General features: G+C 42.3%; 1 protein-coding gene across 1 annotated transcript in view; it reads right to left on the reverse strand.

Moving 5' to 3' along the window:
- LOC309551481 (vomeronasal type-2 receptor 26-like) overlaps window positions 1–3,207 on the reverse strand; it is a gene marked incomplete at both ends in the record, with an annotated part of 1,345,010 nt that extends 1,341,803 nt beyond the window's left edge. The window contains one exon of the mRNA XM_082252085.1: window positions 3,031–3,207. Coding sequence (XP_082108211.1) covers window positions 3,031–3,207 — 177 coding nt within the window. The remainder of the gene's footprint in view (window positions 1–3,030) is intronic.
- Window positions 3,208–17,976: the final 14,769 nt, after the last annotated feature.

Consider the following 17,976-nt stretch of genomic DNA (forward strand, 5'->3'; position numbering starts at 1 on the left):
CGTGCACTAACGCTTTAAAATATACTGCGCTAAATGTGCAGTAATGAACAGGAATATACTGCATTAATTATAATAAAAGGTGCATACTACCTCCTACTAGAATAAGGGTCATATACACAACCAGCGCTGAGAAATGTCATGACTAAACATGAAAAAATGTGAAGGAAACATGTGAAAGAAACAGGGTCCATAGAGTTCATTTATATTATGATAATGGGAAAGTCTCTGTAAAGTCCACAGCGGGAAGTAACACCAGTGCTAGAGCCAAACAGGAATCAATCCCTTCCCCTCACCATGTGAAACCTCTCCCCAGGGAATCGCACTTACCAGAAGACTGGCAAATAAACAGCCCAAAGACAAACAGGTTCCCAATCTCTAGTATCCGGACCACCGTCTCAGATGTACACTCTCTAATGTATAAGGCTGCTCACCTGGACATGTAACACTCAGATGTAGTGCATGGGAGGAAACATAAAGAGCACATAGAGCAGTATTGCCAATGCACACATTTATTGAGCCCAACCCCCCTTCACAATTGCACTTACAACAAGACAAAGTAAAAACAGCGTAGAATCATATGCATAACTGAAGACAGTGACAGCCGCATTAGGGAGCCTACCAGACCTCCGCCATACTCGTCAGTAACCGGAAGTCCACGGAATGTATCGAGCCTCCCACCTGGCGTCCTGCTTCCTAGGTGACCGTGTAGCTCGTGCCCTGACCGATTTTGTCTTACAAGACTTCAGCAGAGGGAGCGAGCACATGGCTACAGCACTATTATTTATCTCAAACCTCTGCCCCTCAATGGTTAACCCCTTGCTGCAATTTCTGCATCACAAGAAGCTCGGCATCACAGGTGATCATTGATACTAAATCCTATGCAGAATAACATCACCCTTGTAGGCAACGAGCATCAAATCATAATATAATCACATAGCAGTGTACATCTATAATAAATCAATACATAAAAACATACAAAGAACCCAGCAAACATAAATATAAATGTTTTGTTAAAAATAATAGATTTAAATTCATGTTTGCTGGGTTCTTTGTATGTTTTTATGTGATTATATTATGATTTGATGCTCGTTGCCTGCAAGGGTGATGTTATTCTGCATAGGATTTAGTATCAATGATCACCTTTGATGCCGAGCTTCTTATGACGCAGAAATTGCAGCAAGGGGTTAACCATTGAGGGGTAGAGGTTTGAGATAAATAATAGTGCTGTAGCCATGTGCTCGCTCCCTCTGCTGAAGTCTTGTAAGACGAAACCGGTCAGGGCACAAGCTACACGGTCACCTAGGAAGCAGGACGCCAGGTGGGAGACTTGGTACATTCCTTGAACTTCCGGTTACTGACGAGTATGGCGGAGGTCTGGTAGGCTCCCTAATGCGGCTGTCACTGTCTTCAGTTATGCATATGATTCTACGCTGTTTTTACTTTGTCTTGTTGTAAGTGCAATTGTGAAGGGGGGTTGGGCTCAATAAATGTGTGCATTAGCAATACTGCTCTATGTGCTCTTTATGTTTCCTCCCATGCACTACATCTGAGTGTTACATGTCCGGGTAAGCAGCCTTATACATTAGAGAGTGTACATCTCAGACGGTGGTCCGGATACTAGAGATTGGGAACCTGTTTATTCTGGTAAGTGTGATTCCCTGGGGAGAGGTTTCACATGGTGAGGTGAAGGGATTGATTCCTGTTTGGCTCTAACACTGGTGTTACTTCCCGCTGTGGACTTTACAGAGACTTTACCATTATCATAATATATATGGACTCTATGGACCCTGTTTCTTTCGCATGTTTCCTTCACATTTTTTCATGTTTAGTCATGACATTTCTCAGCGCTGCTTGTGTATATGACCCTTATTCTAGTAGGAGGTAGTATGCACCTTTTATTATATGCTTTTAGATTAGGCAGCAGCTTTGTTTTATTGAGTTTTATTGTATCTTCTGTTTATTCATTTTTGCACAGTCAGAGTGCTTAAGCGCTGGGTGATTGGGGGAGGTGTATCATCGCTTATCTCAGTCCTTCATATTATACTGCATTAATTGTGTAGTAACACACTGAAATATACTGCATTAAACGTGCACTACTTCACTGAAATATACTGAGTAGATATGCAGTAACTCACTGAAATATACTGCATTAAACGTGCAGTAACTTACTGCATTAACCAGCCCTGACAAAATAAACTGACACTAATGTAAAAATGAATAGTCACTACACTCACACTGACTGAACTATCACTAGATTCACACTAAACTGATATACTACACTGACAATAGAATCAGAATAGCACACTATAGCACACTAGTGCTCTAGTAGCACTGAACAGAGCCCTGTTCTATCTCTCCCCATGCCAACATCACACTACAAATAGCCGCTGTTGAAAGAATTATTTTTATTTTGGGGTGGGACTAAGAACAATGAGCCATGATTGGATAGAGTCATCATTACTTTCTCCAATTATGGCTCTGACAGTGCTCTGTGCCCTGATTGGTCAAAGCTTTCATTGCTTCAGCCAATCAGGGCTTCCAATGCACTGTGCGGCAGCGCAATGCATTGTGGTCATTTGGTCATCTGGCGGGCCAAACAAACGGTTGAATGCCCCAATAATTTGGGTGTTCATCAAATGAGTGAACAGACAATTTTTGGCCCGAACTCATGCCTGGGCCAAACCGTTCGCACATCCCTAATGTCTATGTCCTGGTCTGTGTGATGAGGAGGGGGGTACCTAGTAGTAGTCAGTCACATTCAGCTGGACTTGTTCTGTAATGTAGAAGATGTCTTGTAGTTCATCTATTCTTCAGTTATAATGAGTGATGGGAACATATCCCGACATTTATATCCACACAGCTATTGCTGACACCTTCATCCGATCACCATGAAATCAGTCAGGGAAGATGTTGGCCATCCATGAACAGGATGTGAGGAGGAGGTTAGGTTTTGTCAGGAGATGGGCTTTAGGGTCAAAACGAATATGTTTCTTGTAAAAATTGTGAATCAGCTTCCCCAGTGTAACTCACCTTGTCTCCTTTCCATGTTATTCGCTCTGATTTTATTGTAAGTTGCTGACCCTCTGAAAGAGACCCATCAAAGTGGCCCACGTGCTCCCAATAGGTCTTATTTGTACCTTCAATTCTTGTAATCCAATTTACAATTACCAGTGGGCTGGGCAGTTCTCCTTTATCATTAAACATCATGACCCTGCCATTCGGATCCTTGTACTGGACTTTCTTTACATAGCGGGACAGCTTAAAAAATGACAGAAATTATTATAGATAACAAGCATATAGAAAGTTTAATAATTTATTGATTATAGATTGTTTATCTAGTTATATCTCATTTATAGAATGCCATCGGGATGTGATGACCTGTTTGCTGAGCGCTTATAATCCGATACATTTTATTGTGACTAATAATAAGTAATTTGTTTTGTAAATGTGATCGTTCCAGAGATAAATCAATAATTCTCCCCCTTTACAATACACTGGCTCAGCCTTATGTTGAATATAAAGTTCAGTTTTGGTCACCAATCCTCAGGAAAGATGTCAATGAAATATAAAGAGTTCTGCAAAGGGCAACACAATTGAAAAGGAGGACACAGGATCTCAGCTATGAGGACTGATAGAATAGAGTTATTCACTCCGGAGAAGAGGCACTTAAGAGAGGACATGATTACAATGTACAAATATATTGAAGGTGACTTCAGTAACTTCAACAAACTGTTTACTGTAAGTTCCCTGAAGAGGACACACGGCCATGATTTGAGGTTAGAAGAAAGGAGGCTTAACTTTAGATTGTGGAAAGGGTTCTTTACTGTTAGAGCAGTATAAATGTCCTTAGGAAGTGGTACAAGCCGAGAGTGCTGATAACTTCAAAAAATTTTAGATGTCTTCCTCAGAAGAGGCGGAAGCAGAATATATGGGGCTATGTGAACTTTTAGAGAATAATAATCACACACACACACACACACAAACACACAAACACACACAGGTTGAAATGGAAGGATCTGTGTCTTTTTTAATCTTTTAACCACTTGACCCCCGGAAGATTTTACCCCATTCATGACCAGGGCAATTTTTGCTATTTGGCATTGTGCTAATTTAACTGGTAATTGTGTAATCATGCAACACTATGCAAATTAAATTGATGTCATTTTTTTCACACAAATAGAGCTTTCCTTTGGTGGTATTTGATCACCACTGGGCTTTTCATTTTTTATTATTTAAATGAAAAAAGACCAATAATTTTGAAAAAAAAATATAACATTTTTTAATTTCCTCTACAAAACATATCCAATAAAAATAAATGTAACTAATCAGAATTTTTTTTTTATAAATTGAGGTCAAAATGTTACATGTCTTTGGTAAAATAAAATAAAAAAAAAAAACCTGATAAGTGTAAATTGGTATAAATACTGTTTTTTTTTTTATACTACAGTAGTAATGGCAGTGATCAGTGACTTATAGTGGGACTGTGATAGTGTAGTTGGCAACAGCTCTGCATAAAAATGAATCAGGTTTTTCTCAAAGCTTAATTGAACAAGCTGAAGTTAGAAGCTGATTGGCTGCCATGCACAGCTGCATTAGTTTTTGCACTCTCCAGTTTTAGGAAATCAACCCCTAACTGACACTGGGTGAGAATTGAAAAACTGACACTGACATCACCAGAGATACGAATACAGTGATCAGTGCCAATACTATACACTGTCACTGTACTAATGACACTGGCTGGGAAGGGTAAACATCTAGGGACAATCAAGGGGTTAACTGTGTGCCTAACAAGTGTATTGTGTGTAATATGGGCTGATTTTACTAAGAATATATTTGTGTAGATGAGTGTACCAAGAAGGAACAAGTGCACCACACCTTAAAGTAATTATGAAAGGTTATTACCAAGGATTTTTGGGCTTTTAAGGTGCCAGATCAATCAAAAAACCCATTTAGTAAAATGAACAATATTTTATTATGAGAATTATTTTAAAATCTCAAAAACTAGAATTTAAAAACAATCTTTACAATCTTACTAAGACAATACCACAAGCAATTTCTCAACATGTTTCGCTTTATATGTATAGCTTCTTCAGGACAATTGGTTTGGAGAAGTGCTTACGTAAGCTAATGAAAGATATAAATACAAAAATTAGCATAACATACTGAAACAATCCCAAATTTCAAAAGAAAAGCAAACTAATATACAAAAATAATTTTCCAATCGCATTTTAAACAAGAATCAGTGCTTACAATTGTTGGATCCATTATGGAAAAATCAATAATCCCTTTTGCAGTATTCTATCTCTGGGATTCCAGAACTTTCTTTATCAATGGAAACCCTTTAAGAACATTTAGGATTTGAAATAAATGCTATGGACCATGGATATCAGTAAACCATAAGGGGTGAATATGGATCAGAATTTTATCACCTAGGATGGATATAAGAAATTATCAATAGGACATATCTTATTATCACAAAACTCATTAACACATACTAATTATTAGTGCTTGAAGGATCCAAATGTTAGGATAGGGAAAATCAAAAATAATTACCCTATTTCGTCTGTTGATCATAAACCTTAGAATATAATGGATTATGAAATACAGACACAGACCATGAAGAGGAGGTCAATTAATAACTCCCCTCTCCGTGAGTCACCATCTGCCACCATATCACCCTCCTAAAAGAAAGAAAACAAAAAGGAAGAAGGGCCCTGTAGTAATGAACTATGTTCTGAAAACTGAACACGCATGATCAAATAGTGACCAAAGACAATAGTAGTATTCAATTTAAACCTACCTAAATGTCCTTCGTTTGGTCACAAATCCATCCCAGAATGTTGCAGGGCTGATTGCACTGCTTACCCAAACCTCATTTACACAGGGTCCCCAGCATCTGTATGGTCACCCATCCCATACAGCAATACATAATACATTGAGCAGAGCCATCTAATGGATAAATCCCAAATTACAACAACAAAATGAATTAGCGGATCCAAGTGAATACAAATGCTGAACAAAAAGTGGTAGGTGTTCATACAAGTGCTGAACAAAAAAACTATACAACAAATATTCATGTCCAAAACAAGTGCTGAACCAAATCCAATCTCTTTCCAAAGAGAATTGTAGTGTAGAAATTGTGACGAAAATAAACTGGTGATGAAGTGATTTCGCCAAGATGTGACAGTTTCCCACCACCTCTTAAATGTACTTCTTACCAGAGTGAAAGATAAAAAGGGCATATAAATGATAATCGTTTCCAAGAAACCTCTGATGACACCTCAAAAACTTGGGGTGAATCAATAATCCCTTCACCAAGTAAACAGGCAGCCTCTTACCAGATGTAAAGAAATGAAGAGCATTTTAAATCATTCCTTTCTCCCTGTACTTGAAGTGATGGAAAGGTTTCTCCTGGCACTTGCACTCGGTTTAACATCCATAGCAATTCCACATATGAGAGAAAAGCAAGGAAGGCCACAAATAGTGCATTATCCCCAAGTAAAATTTATTGTATAAGGTAAATACACTTACATCAATCTTGAAAAGAAAGTGCCTGCAACGATCGGTATCCGCGGATTGTCTGCAGTACAATACCAGCGGTGTGTAGAGTGGCGGCGCGACTCCTGCTACTTCTGACGTGGCGTTTCTCCTCAATAGGCTTCCATGGAGACAGGAGGGAAGCCCGCACCGTCACTCTTGCCCTTTTGTATATGTCATTTTTTTTTTTTTTTTACTTTCGGTGTCATTCATGATTGAAACAGGATATGATGCAATGGGTTTCGCCGCTATAATAGCACTATTTCTCAAAAGAAAAGCATCTCAATCCTTTATAATTTGGCGAGCTTACATCTATATATAGATGTAAGCTCGCCAAATTATAAAGGATTGAGATGCTTTTCTTTTGAGAAATAGATGAAGTAGTTTTGAACCTCTTTTGTTGTTCAGCACCTTCCCACCTTGGCTGTACCCACTTACAGGCCGCTTTCATCAATGGGCCAGAAATTTCTATTTTTGATTGTATATTTTTATGTACTCTCTGACTATATTATATTTTAATGCAATATCAATAAAATAGATTTTTTAAATATGTTTTGTCTTGGCTACTAACAATTGCTATTGAACCACTCACACCCTTTAAAGTCCGTTATTTTTACTAGGTGTGGTTAGGACCATCTAGTCTGGATGACTGTGGACCAGCCCACACCTGTATTTTATTTGTAATCCTTATCCTAGGATGTGGGTGTGTTCTGGTGCAATTTTTCTTGCACCCAAGTTAATTCATTTATTTTGGATATGAACACCATAACCACTCACAGTTAGCAGGGCACAGGGACAGGGTCTGCTGTTAAAAATGACACACGCCACTTAAATTGTATGCACCCATCATACAAGTGCAGAAAAATTAGGCCTTAGGGGTTGGTAGTGACCTAAACCAAAAACATTGTTGGAAGCTAGCAGAATCAAGGTAGAGAAATAGAATAGGCAGCAAGGGATGGCAGACCCCTAGCAAATTCAATCAGTTAAATCAGCATCAGGAGCTTGATATCTCTTGTTGATCCAGGACTGGTTCATTTTGATAAAAGTAAGCTGGTCAACAGAGTCTGTGGACAGACGCACTCTTTTGTCCAACACAAAACCTCCAGCAGCACTGAATGTCCATTCAGAAAGCACGCTGGAAGCAGGACAGGCCAGTAGCTCCATTGCATATTGAGCAAGTTCTTGGCAGTGTTCCATCCTCAAGATCCAGTAAGCCAGTGGATGCTCAGCTGGAAAGGTCTCCAAGTCTGCTCTTGTGCCTCATCATGCACCATATGATGGAGACGCTGCCGATGATTGCTTAAACCTTACAGCCCTGGGTGCTGCTGAGGACAAAAGAACTGTTTAAAGGCATCGGTCAGCTGGCCGCCTTCTCCACCGCTCCTCCTTTGGCTGAACGATGCCTCAGAAACTCATCCAGAGAATGTTGACCTCCCAGTGTCTGGAAAGGCGGTACACACATTTTTTTCAAGGCCTCCTCAAGATCTTTCATCCACTGCTCCCTCTGAAAAGGCAGGATGAGCTCTGCAACTTTACCCTTTTAACGTGGATCAAGAAGGGTTGCCAACCAGTAAATATCCCTCTCCTTGATAGCATAAATCATTGAGCCCTTTTGCAGTCTTTGCAGAATAAGAGAGCCCATGCAAAGAAAGTTGGAGGAGGCATTAGCTTCTGAGTCCTCTGGGTCACTAAGGATGAAATTGTGAGCAGGAGCAACCTCTCCCCAACCACGTACAACTCCTGGGGTTTCTGGGAAATCAAAACCATCTCTTAAAGACTGCTGTCCTCTACATCTATGCTGCCAAAATCCTAACCCTCTTCCTCCACTTTGTCCCGTGTGTTTTATGTTCCTGCAGGAATGACATCTGCATAAAGGGGGCCTTGTGAGGAAAGGCAGTCCTCCTCTTCCTGTGTATGAAAAAATTGGTGCGCAGGATCTAGTGAAAAATAAAGCTGCAACCTTAGAACCAAATGGGGGTGAAATTGTGTATAGAAAATCAGGTGCGCTAAATTAATGGTTGTCACAAGTCAGAGAGTGGATTTCAACACTGTAATAAGTATCAATCACACTCCTGTGATGTGTGTAGGGTGGATGTACAATGAACTGTGTATACAAATGTGAAAAAGGTGAGGTATACACTCATGTATAAAAACATATAGATACAAAGGTGATTAAATAAACAGTGCTAACTGAAACTCAAAATCTGAGTGAAAATGTACACATAGGTACACCAACAGTGAATTCTCAAAGGGATAGTGACACTCAAATACATATAATCACCACTGCAAAAACGTGTACACAAAAGAAAAAAGGTAGGTGCATAAAGTCCCAAATTATGTTCAGAACAAGGGTGTAGTAGGATCACAAAGGAAGATTCCACTAAAGCTTGTCAGGTGTAACTGGGTTCCACCACTGAATAAGGGACTGGCCCCTTACCAGAAAAGAAAGATGTAAGGGCGTATTGTCAGCTCAGACGTATGGTGCGTTCAAAAAGGGAAGTGAAAAACCCGGGTGGAAGGTTCAGCCTCTTACCAGATTCCAGGATAGCAGGGCTTTAACCGTACTCCTATCTTGGTGCCTCTCCACACTCCTGATGGCCAACGCTCTGGGCAGTACCTCTCTGCTGTTACAGGTGAAGTCTCCCCAAGAATCTCACAAAAGCAAAAACGAAACCATGGTGCAGTACCTCTGACATTTATTGAAAACAATAAAGGGTGCACTTACATTGATTGTCTTGCTAACGGTCATTCAGAGATCTAAACCGGTAACCGAGGAGCCGTGGCCGCCTGCAGTGTGGTCCGCGGCGACTGTTGATGACGATGCGGCGCTCCTCCCTGATGCGTTTCCTCCTAAAGCGGACGTCAACGGAGACAGGAGATAGCACGCATCGTCATCTTCCACCCCTAAATCTCCTGGTGCAGCACAAGCTTCCGGTGTCCGCAGTGTATGTCCTTACTGCTTTGCAAAACCGGAATTAACTAAACCTCCGGGCTGTCACAATCAAATTCCAACCTGGAAGCCTTAACCCCACGGGCAAGGCAAAGATGCGTCGCCCCTTATGTGTACACTTCTAAAAAGAGGGGAAGTGGGGTTATATCCAAAGTTTGACTGCCGGAAGCTGGGTCTGCCGAGGTAGAATTTCTAAGATAGAGGACAAAGTGTCCCTCAATAAAATGAGGTCACTGATTCATCATCTAACGATGCATAATAAAAAACATTCTTTAATCCGCCATAAAAACATATAAAACAAAATATAAAACAGATAAAATTCCTGCATATTGATTTATATTAAAAGAATAAAATCTAAAAAAGTGTGTAAAATGTTGTAAAATATATATATAAAGCCACATCAGACATCTGAAATCTGTCTGGTGTAAGGGAAAGACTCTGATCAAGAAAGGTAGTTGGGAGAGGAAGAAACTGGCTTATCAATTTCCACTCCTTTCAATTGTTATTTATAAAGGAGCTGATGTCCAAATCGACATTATGTCCTAAAGGGCGGGAGCTTCTCAGCCGATAAATCCAGAAGGATCCTTGGATATAACCCCACTTCCCCTCTTTTTAGAAGTGTACACATAAGGGGCGACGCATCTTTGCCTTGCCCGTGGGGTTAAGGCTTCCAGGTTGGAATTTGATTGTGACAGCCCGGAGGTTTAGTTACTTCCGGTTTTGCAAAGCAGTAAGGACATACACTGCGGACACCAGAAGCTTGTGCTGCACCAGGAGACTTAAGGGAGAAAAATGACGATGTGTGCTATCTCCTGTCTCCGTTGACGTCCGCTTTAGGAGGAAACGCGTCAGGGAGGAGCGCCGCATCGTCATCAACAGTCGCCGCGGACCGCACTGCAGGCGGCCACGGCTCCTCGGTTACCGGTTTAGATCTCTGAATGACCATTAGCAAGACAACCAATGTAAGTGCACCCTTTATTGTTCTCAATAAATGTCAGAGGTACTGCACCATGGTTTAGTTTTTGCTTTTGTGAGATTCTTGGGGAGACTTCACCTGTAACAGCAGAGAGGTACTGCCCAGAGCGTTGGCCATCAGGAGTGTGGAGAGGCACCAAGATAGGAGTACGGTTAAAGCCCTGCTATCCTGGAATCTGGTAAGAGGCTGAACCTTCCACCCGGGCTTTTCACTTCCCTTCCTGAACGCACCATACGTCTGAGCTGACAATACGCCCTTACATCTTTTTTTTCTGGTAAGGGGCCAGTCCCTTATTCGGTGGTGGAACCCAGTTACACCTGACAAGCCTTAGTGGAATCTTCCTTTGGGATCCTACTACACCCTTGTTCTGAACATAATTTGGGACTTTATGCACCTACCTTTTTTCTTTTGTGTACACGTTTTTGCAGTGGTGATTATATGTATTTGAGTGTCACTATTCCTTTGATAATTCACTGTTGGTGTACCTATGTGTACATTTTCACTCAGCTTTTGAGTTTCAGTTAGCACTGTTTATTTAATCACCTTTGTATCTAAATGTTTTTATACATGAGTGTATACCTCACCTTTTTCACATTTGTATACACAGTTCATTGTACATCCACCCTACACACATCACATGAGTGTGATTGATACTTATTACAGTGTTGAAATCCACTCTCTGACTTGTGACAACCATTAATTTAGCGCACCTGATTTTCTATACACAGTCCTCCTCTTCCTGCCTCAAATGCCCTGTCCATGAGTGTGCTCCAGCAGGTAGACTGGCGGGATAGTGTCACTGATGCATGCATCGTCCCGGCTCACAATCCTAGTGGCCTCCTCAAATGGTGACAGGACGATTCATGCATCCTTAATCAAAAGCCACTGGCGTGGCGAAAAAAAGCCAAGCTCCCCTGACCCTGTCCTTGTGCCATACTCACACAGGTACTCATTGATGGCCCTCTGCTGTGTGTGCAGCCTCTGCAGCAATGCCAACGTTGACTTCCACCTAGTGGGCATGTCACACATGAGGCGGTTGGTGGGCAGGTTAAATTCCTGTTGAATATCAGATAAGCGAGCACTGGCATTGAACAAATGGCCGGAATGGCAACAGACTTTTCTGGCCTGCCTCAGAAGATCTTGAAAGCCCGGGTATCTGCTCAAGAAACGCAGCACCAGATTCAGAACATGTGCCAAGCATGGAACATGTTTCAAGTGTCCCTGTCGGAGGGCGGAGAGAAGGTTGGTGCCATTGTCGCATACAACCATTCCTGGCTCAAGCTGTCTTGGCGTCAACAATCTCTGGGCCTGCCCCTGCAGAGCTGTCAGAATCTCTGCACTGGTGTGACTTCTAAACCCTAGAACTGAAACCCAACTGAAGCACGGCATGGCATCTTTTAGCCTGACTGATTGCGTAGCCCCTTGAACGCTTAGGGAGCACTGCTGCTTCAGAGGACAATTTGATTAATTCTTTTTTTATTGAAGAAAATTTTAGAGGAAAGTTAACAAATCTGAAACACATTAAACTGTCAGAAATAAAAAACAATTAAGATGACAGGTAAAACCATTAAAGACGGGCCATGAATTCCAAATGTGCACAGGCGGACATCCACACATAGCCCATGGCGTGCAAGTAAACCATACAGTATCTTGAATCTATGGAATAATGCAAGCCCGATACCATTTCTCAGAGGGGCTACCTGTCAGGCAACACGAAAAATAGTACTGAACAACCAAGGGCAAAGGGCCCACAGACACAGAGAGGACAGACAACAGACGACAGAGGAAGGAGAGAGAAAGAGGAGGAAAGAAAAAGAGTGGATGGAGAGGAACAGGAGGAAAAGGGGAGGGGGGAAATTAGGGGAGGGGTGGTGAGGGGAGGGGAGAGAAGGGGAAGATCCCATGGTGCAACAAAGACCTGCAAAATCACAAATCAGCACAGTTTAGGAATGCACATTCAAAAGCTCAGCATATTTCTCGGAGTAGGTGAAGGCAAGCCAGGAGGCCCAAATCTTATTTGCCTGGGAAGGCACGACCCCTGTAATCGTAGGTCATGTCCTCCAGGCGGTACGTATGACAGAATGAAGAATGACATCCACAGAATGAAACCAGAGTGCGATGGGTGGGGGAACCTGCTGCTTCCAATATAGGGGAATGAGGGCCTTGGTCTCATTGAGGAGGTGGGGTGTGATTGACCGCCAGTACCTATGGGGCAGGTCCTTAGTACCATGAAAGAGAACAGTCCACGGGTCCGCAGCTACAGGGAAGCCCTGTATGGTTTCTATTAGCGATAACACCGACGACCAATAAGGGCAAATGATCGGGCATGACCACCATATGTGGGCATAAGTAGCTGACTGGCCACACCTCCTCCAGCAAAGAGGGGAAGAGGAGGAAAACATACAATGCAACCTCACCGGGTAGAAGTGCCACCTCATAAGAAGATTGTAGTTCATCTCTGCTGTTTTGGCAGAAATTTCAGAGGAGTGACAAAGAGTAAGTATTTAGTTCGTCACGGGTTCCGTGAGTGACGATTGAAGGTCAGCTTCCCATCGTTGCAGAGAGAGCAGCTGTTGGCATGGCTCCATGACAATTAGCGCTTTATAAAGTTGAGACAGAGCGTCTCTGTGAGGTTGATCAATTTTCCCGTTTTTCAATCGGGTTCAATGAATTAAAAGTACGTAGAGGTTGTGGCAGGCTCTTGATGAACTGACTCAGTTGGTTATATTGCCAGAGGTCTCGAAATGAAGATGCGGAATGATGTGAGAAGGTGGATGCAGGAAGGATTCCCTGAGAGGAGGAGACATGATGTAGTAGGGTATTCGCAGAGTGAGGCAGCCAATGTTGAAAAGATAGATCATGCAGGCCCAGAATGAAATAATTGTGGCCTAGGAGAGGCATCAGGGGCAAGTTGTAAGGTAGTTTGAAATGCCTGTGCAACATGTCCCAAGTGTGGAAAACAGACGTAGACAATAGATATGTTCCAGGGGAGTAAGATCTAAACTTGTGGAGTCCAGATTTGGCGTTACAAGGAAGTCCCAGCAAGATCGTATTCTAACTGCACCCACAACTTTAAACCTGAGTGGTATTTCTAATCCAGAACCCAGGTTAAAATAGATGCATGTAAGTATGTCTCCCAATCTGGCACTGCCAGACCCCCATGGGACTTGGCACGCATCAAAATATTGCCAGCTATACGGGGTGTGATCGGTGCCAGACGTAAGACATCACTAGGGAGGACAGGAGTGTCACAAAATTTTTGGGAACATTAAAAGGCAACATTTGAAACAAAAAGAGCACCCTGGGCAGCACGTTCATCTTGACCACATTCACCCTTCCAAGTCAAGAGGTCGCCAAGTGGTTCCACTTACCCAGGTCGGCTCTAACCCTATTAAGAAGAGGAACATAATTTGCCACAGAGGTATCACAAATGTTCGCAGTGAGGTGTACACCCAAATATTTAAGTGAGCAAGGTTGCCACGCAAATGGGAAGGATGCTCGGAGTCTATCAACAACAGGGTGGGGGACATGAACGTTCAAGATCTCGGATTTGAACCAACATCATAGCTTTCAAATTGCTGCGCATCCTCCAGCAGCATGTCACTGACACTATGATTGAATAGTTCAGGTGACTCCTCCATGCATGATGGTGGGTTGACTGAAGGAGTAGCTGTAGAGAAGGAGCCTGTGGAAGGGGCCACTTTGGCAGCTGCGGTGGAAGGCAAACTACTGTGAGCATGGGTGTCAGAGGATGAGGACAGCTTATTGATCCACTCCACCAACTCTTCCACATGTTGTGGCTGAATAGCCCAGGCAGAACCGGAAATAATGGACGGGTGTACCCCGTCTGCAGAGGATGCACTATGTCGACTGTGACCACCGCTTTTCACAATGGACACAGAGGCTGCTTGCCCTCTTTTCGTGGCCTGTGAGCGTCAGCCTCTGCTTTCGGACATGATGTTAATATAGATCAATATACGTAGGTTATACGCAACTAACCAATAGATACTCAATGACCTGACATGATGTAATCGATAGCCCTATAGATGAGCTGTGGTGGTTATAGATGTACGCAAGTGACCAATGAACAATACTCTCACTGATATCTGATGTAATCTATAATCCTATAGATGGATGATCTGTGCTGCTTATAGCATGTACACAAGTGACCGATAAACAATATTCTCACTGATATCTGATGTAATCTATAATCCTATTGATGGATGATCTGTGCTGCTTATAGCATGTACACAAGTGACTGATAAACAATACTCTCACTGATATCTGATGTAATCTATAATCCTATAGATGGATGATCTGTGCTGCTTACAGCATGTACGCAAGTTACTGATAAACAATACTCTCACTGATATCTGATGTAATCTAAAATCCTATAGATGGATGATCTGTGCTGCTTACAGCATGTACGCAAGTTACCGATAAACAGTACTCTCACTGATATCTGATGTAATCTTTAATCCTAAAGATGGATGATCTGTACTGCTTATAGCATGTACCCAACTGACCGATGAACAAAAGTCTCACTGATATCTGATGTAATCTATAATCCTATAGATGGATGATCTGTGCTGCTTATAGCATGTACGCAAGTGACCGATAAACAATACTCTCACTGATATCTGATGTAATCTATAATCCTGTAGATGGATGATCTGTGCTGCTTACAGCATCTACCCAACTGACCGATGAACAATACTCTCACTGATATCTGATGTAATCTAAAATCCTATAGATGGATGATCTGTGCTGCTTACAGCATGTACGCAAGTTACCGATAAACAGTACTCTCACTGATATCTGATGTAATCTTTAATCCTAAAGATGGATGATCTGTGCTGCTTATAGCATGTACCCAACTGACCGATGAACAAAAGTCTCACTGATATCTGATGTAATCTATAATCCTATAGATGGATGATCTGTGCTGCTTATAGCATGTACGCAAGTGACCGATAAACAATACTCTCACTGATATCTGATGTAATCTATAATCCTATAGATGAATGATCTGTGCTGCTTATAGCATGTACGCAAGTGACCGATAAACAATACTCTCACTGATATCTGATGTAATCTATAATCCTGTAGATGGATGATCTGTGCTGCTTATAGCATCTACCCAACTGACCGATGAACAATACTCTCACTGATATCTGATGTAATCTATAATCCTATAGATGGATGATCTGTGCTGCTTATATCATGTACGCAAGTGACCAATAAACAATACTCTCACTGATATCCAATATAATTTATAATCCTATAGACGGATGATCTATGCTGTTTAAAGCATGTACGCAAGTGATAGATGAACAATACTCTCACTGATATCCGATTTAATCTATAATCCTACAGATGGATGATCTGTGCTGCTTATAGGATGTACCCAACTGACCGATGAACAATACTCTCACTGATATCTGATGTAAAGAACCAAATCTCGCTCTGCCCGAAACACATTCCTGGCCCTCCCTACACTGCTAGGAATGAATCACTTACTGGCGCTGCACTGGCAGATATGTTGTAAAGAAACAAATCTCTCACTGCCTGAAACACGTTCCTGTCCTTCCCTACACTGCTAGGAATGTCTCTTTGCCCTGTCTTGAAAACGCAAAAAAAAAAAACTACTCTCTCTCTGCCTTACACGCGTGCCTCTCCCTCAATAACACTACACACTGCAGCAGCGCGGGCAGCCTTTATGTAGTGTGGGGCATTTACTTGGCCCCTGAGCCATGATTGGCTAAAGGCAGCCTGCCTTTAGTCAAATCATGGCAGAGATCATTTGATTGGCCAAAGCATGAGGTCAGAGTGCATGCTTTGGCCAATCACATAACGTGCTGCACGCATGGCACACGTGCAGTGCATTATGGGAAACTCTAATTTTCAACGAAGAAGCAAATTTGTTCATCATTTGATGAACGATCGGATGACCGATTAACAATAGTTAGCTTTGACTCAAAATTGAAGCTCATCGCTACATCACAACAGTGAGAGTATTGTTAATCAGTCACTTGCGTACATACTATAACCAAGACAGCTCGTTATCTATAGGACTATCGATTACATCACATCAGTAAGAGTATTCATAATCGATCACTTGCATACATACTATAACCATGACAGCTCATCATCGATAGGGCTATCGATTACATCACATCAGTGAGAGTATTGTTAATCAGTCACTTACTTACATCTATAACCACCACAGCTCATCATCTATAGGGCTATCAATTACATCACATCAGTGAAAGTATTCTTAATTGGTCACTTACATCTATAACCACCATCATATCAGGTCATTGAGTATCTATTGGTCAGTTGCGTATACACTATACTGATCTGTATCAACATCATGTCCGAAAGGCCGACAAGGAGAGGCCCACGCTCACAGGCCATGAAAAGAGGGCAAGCAGCCTCTGTGTCCATTGTGTAAAGTGGTGGTCACAGTTAACATAGTGCCCCACCATCATACACGGAGGAGTCAACTGAACTATTCAATCATAGCGTCAGTGACATGCTGCTGGAGGATGTGCAGCAATTTGAAAGCTGTGATGTTGGTTCGCAGGTTGATGAAGGGAATAACGCGAGCCTAGAGAGAGTGGATGACAATGACGGACAAAAAAACAGCAGTCATGTTGCCACAGCTGAAGCATATAGCCAAGTTAGCTCCAGTGACGAGGAGGGAGGGGAGGATGAGGTCACTGACTGTACTTGGGTGCCGGACAGGAAAGAGGAAGAAGAGGTGGGGGGGGGTGAATGAGGAGGACGCACAACTATAATAAAGTAGGATGTGCTCCAGGGGCCGCCATAGCAGTAGCCAACCTATTGCGGCACAGCAGAGAGCTCCACAGGTGCAGGGTGCTGCAAACTCACCGCGGACTCACAAAAGTTCAATACTGTGGGCTTTTTCAGCATGTGAGCAGTAGACCGCAGCATTGCTGCTTGCAACATCTGTCTAAAACGGATAAAGTGTGGCCAGAACACCAGCCGCTTGGGCACCACATGCTTGACTAGGCATATGACAACCTGACAATAGCACCTGAAAGAGGTACGTTCAGTGCTGCTGGAGGTTTTGGGACGGAGAAAAGAGTGCGTCTGTCCACAGACTCTGTTGACCAGCTGACTTTTATCAAAATGAACCAGTCCTGGATCAATAAGAGCTATCAAGCCCCTGATGCTGATGTAACTGATTGAATTTGCTAGGGGTCTGCCATCCCGTGAAGACAGCATATGCTGGCTATCCTATTCCTCTACCTTGTTTCTGCTAGCTTCCAACAATGATTTTGGTTTAGGTCACTATCAACCCCCAAGGCCTAATTTTTCTGCACTTGTATGATAGGTGCATACAATTTAAATGTTGTATGTCATTTTTAACAGCAGGCCCTGTTCCTGTGCCCTGCTAACTGTGAGGGATTACGGTGTTCAGGCACCACCAACAGCAAAGGTCCAATGTTTGGCACCTGTAGAGCTCATGCAATTTCAAATTTGTATG

This window comes from Pelophylax lessonae, assembly GCF_965119305.1.
Source record: "Pelophylax lessonae genome assembly, chromosome: 1".
In the NCBI taxonomy this organism is placed as follows: Eukaryota; Metazoa; Chordata; class Amphibia; order Anura; family Ranidae; genus Pelophylax; species Pelophylax lessonae.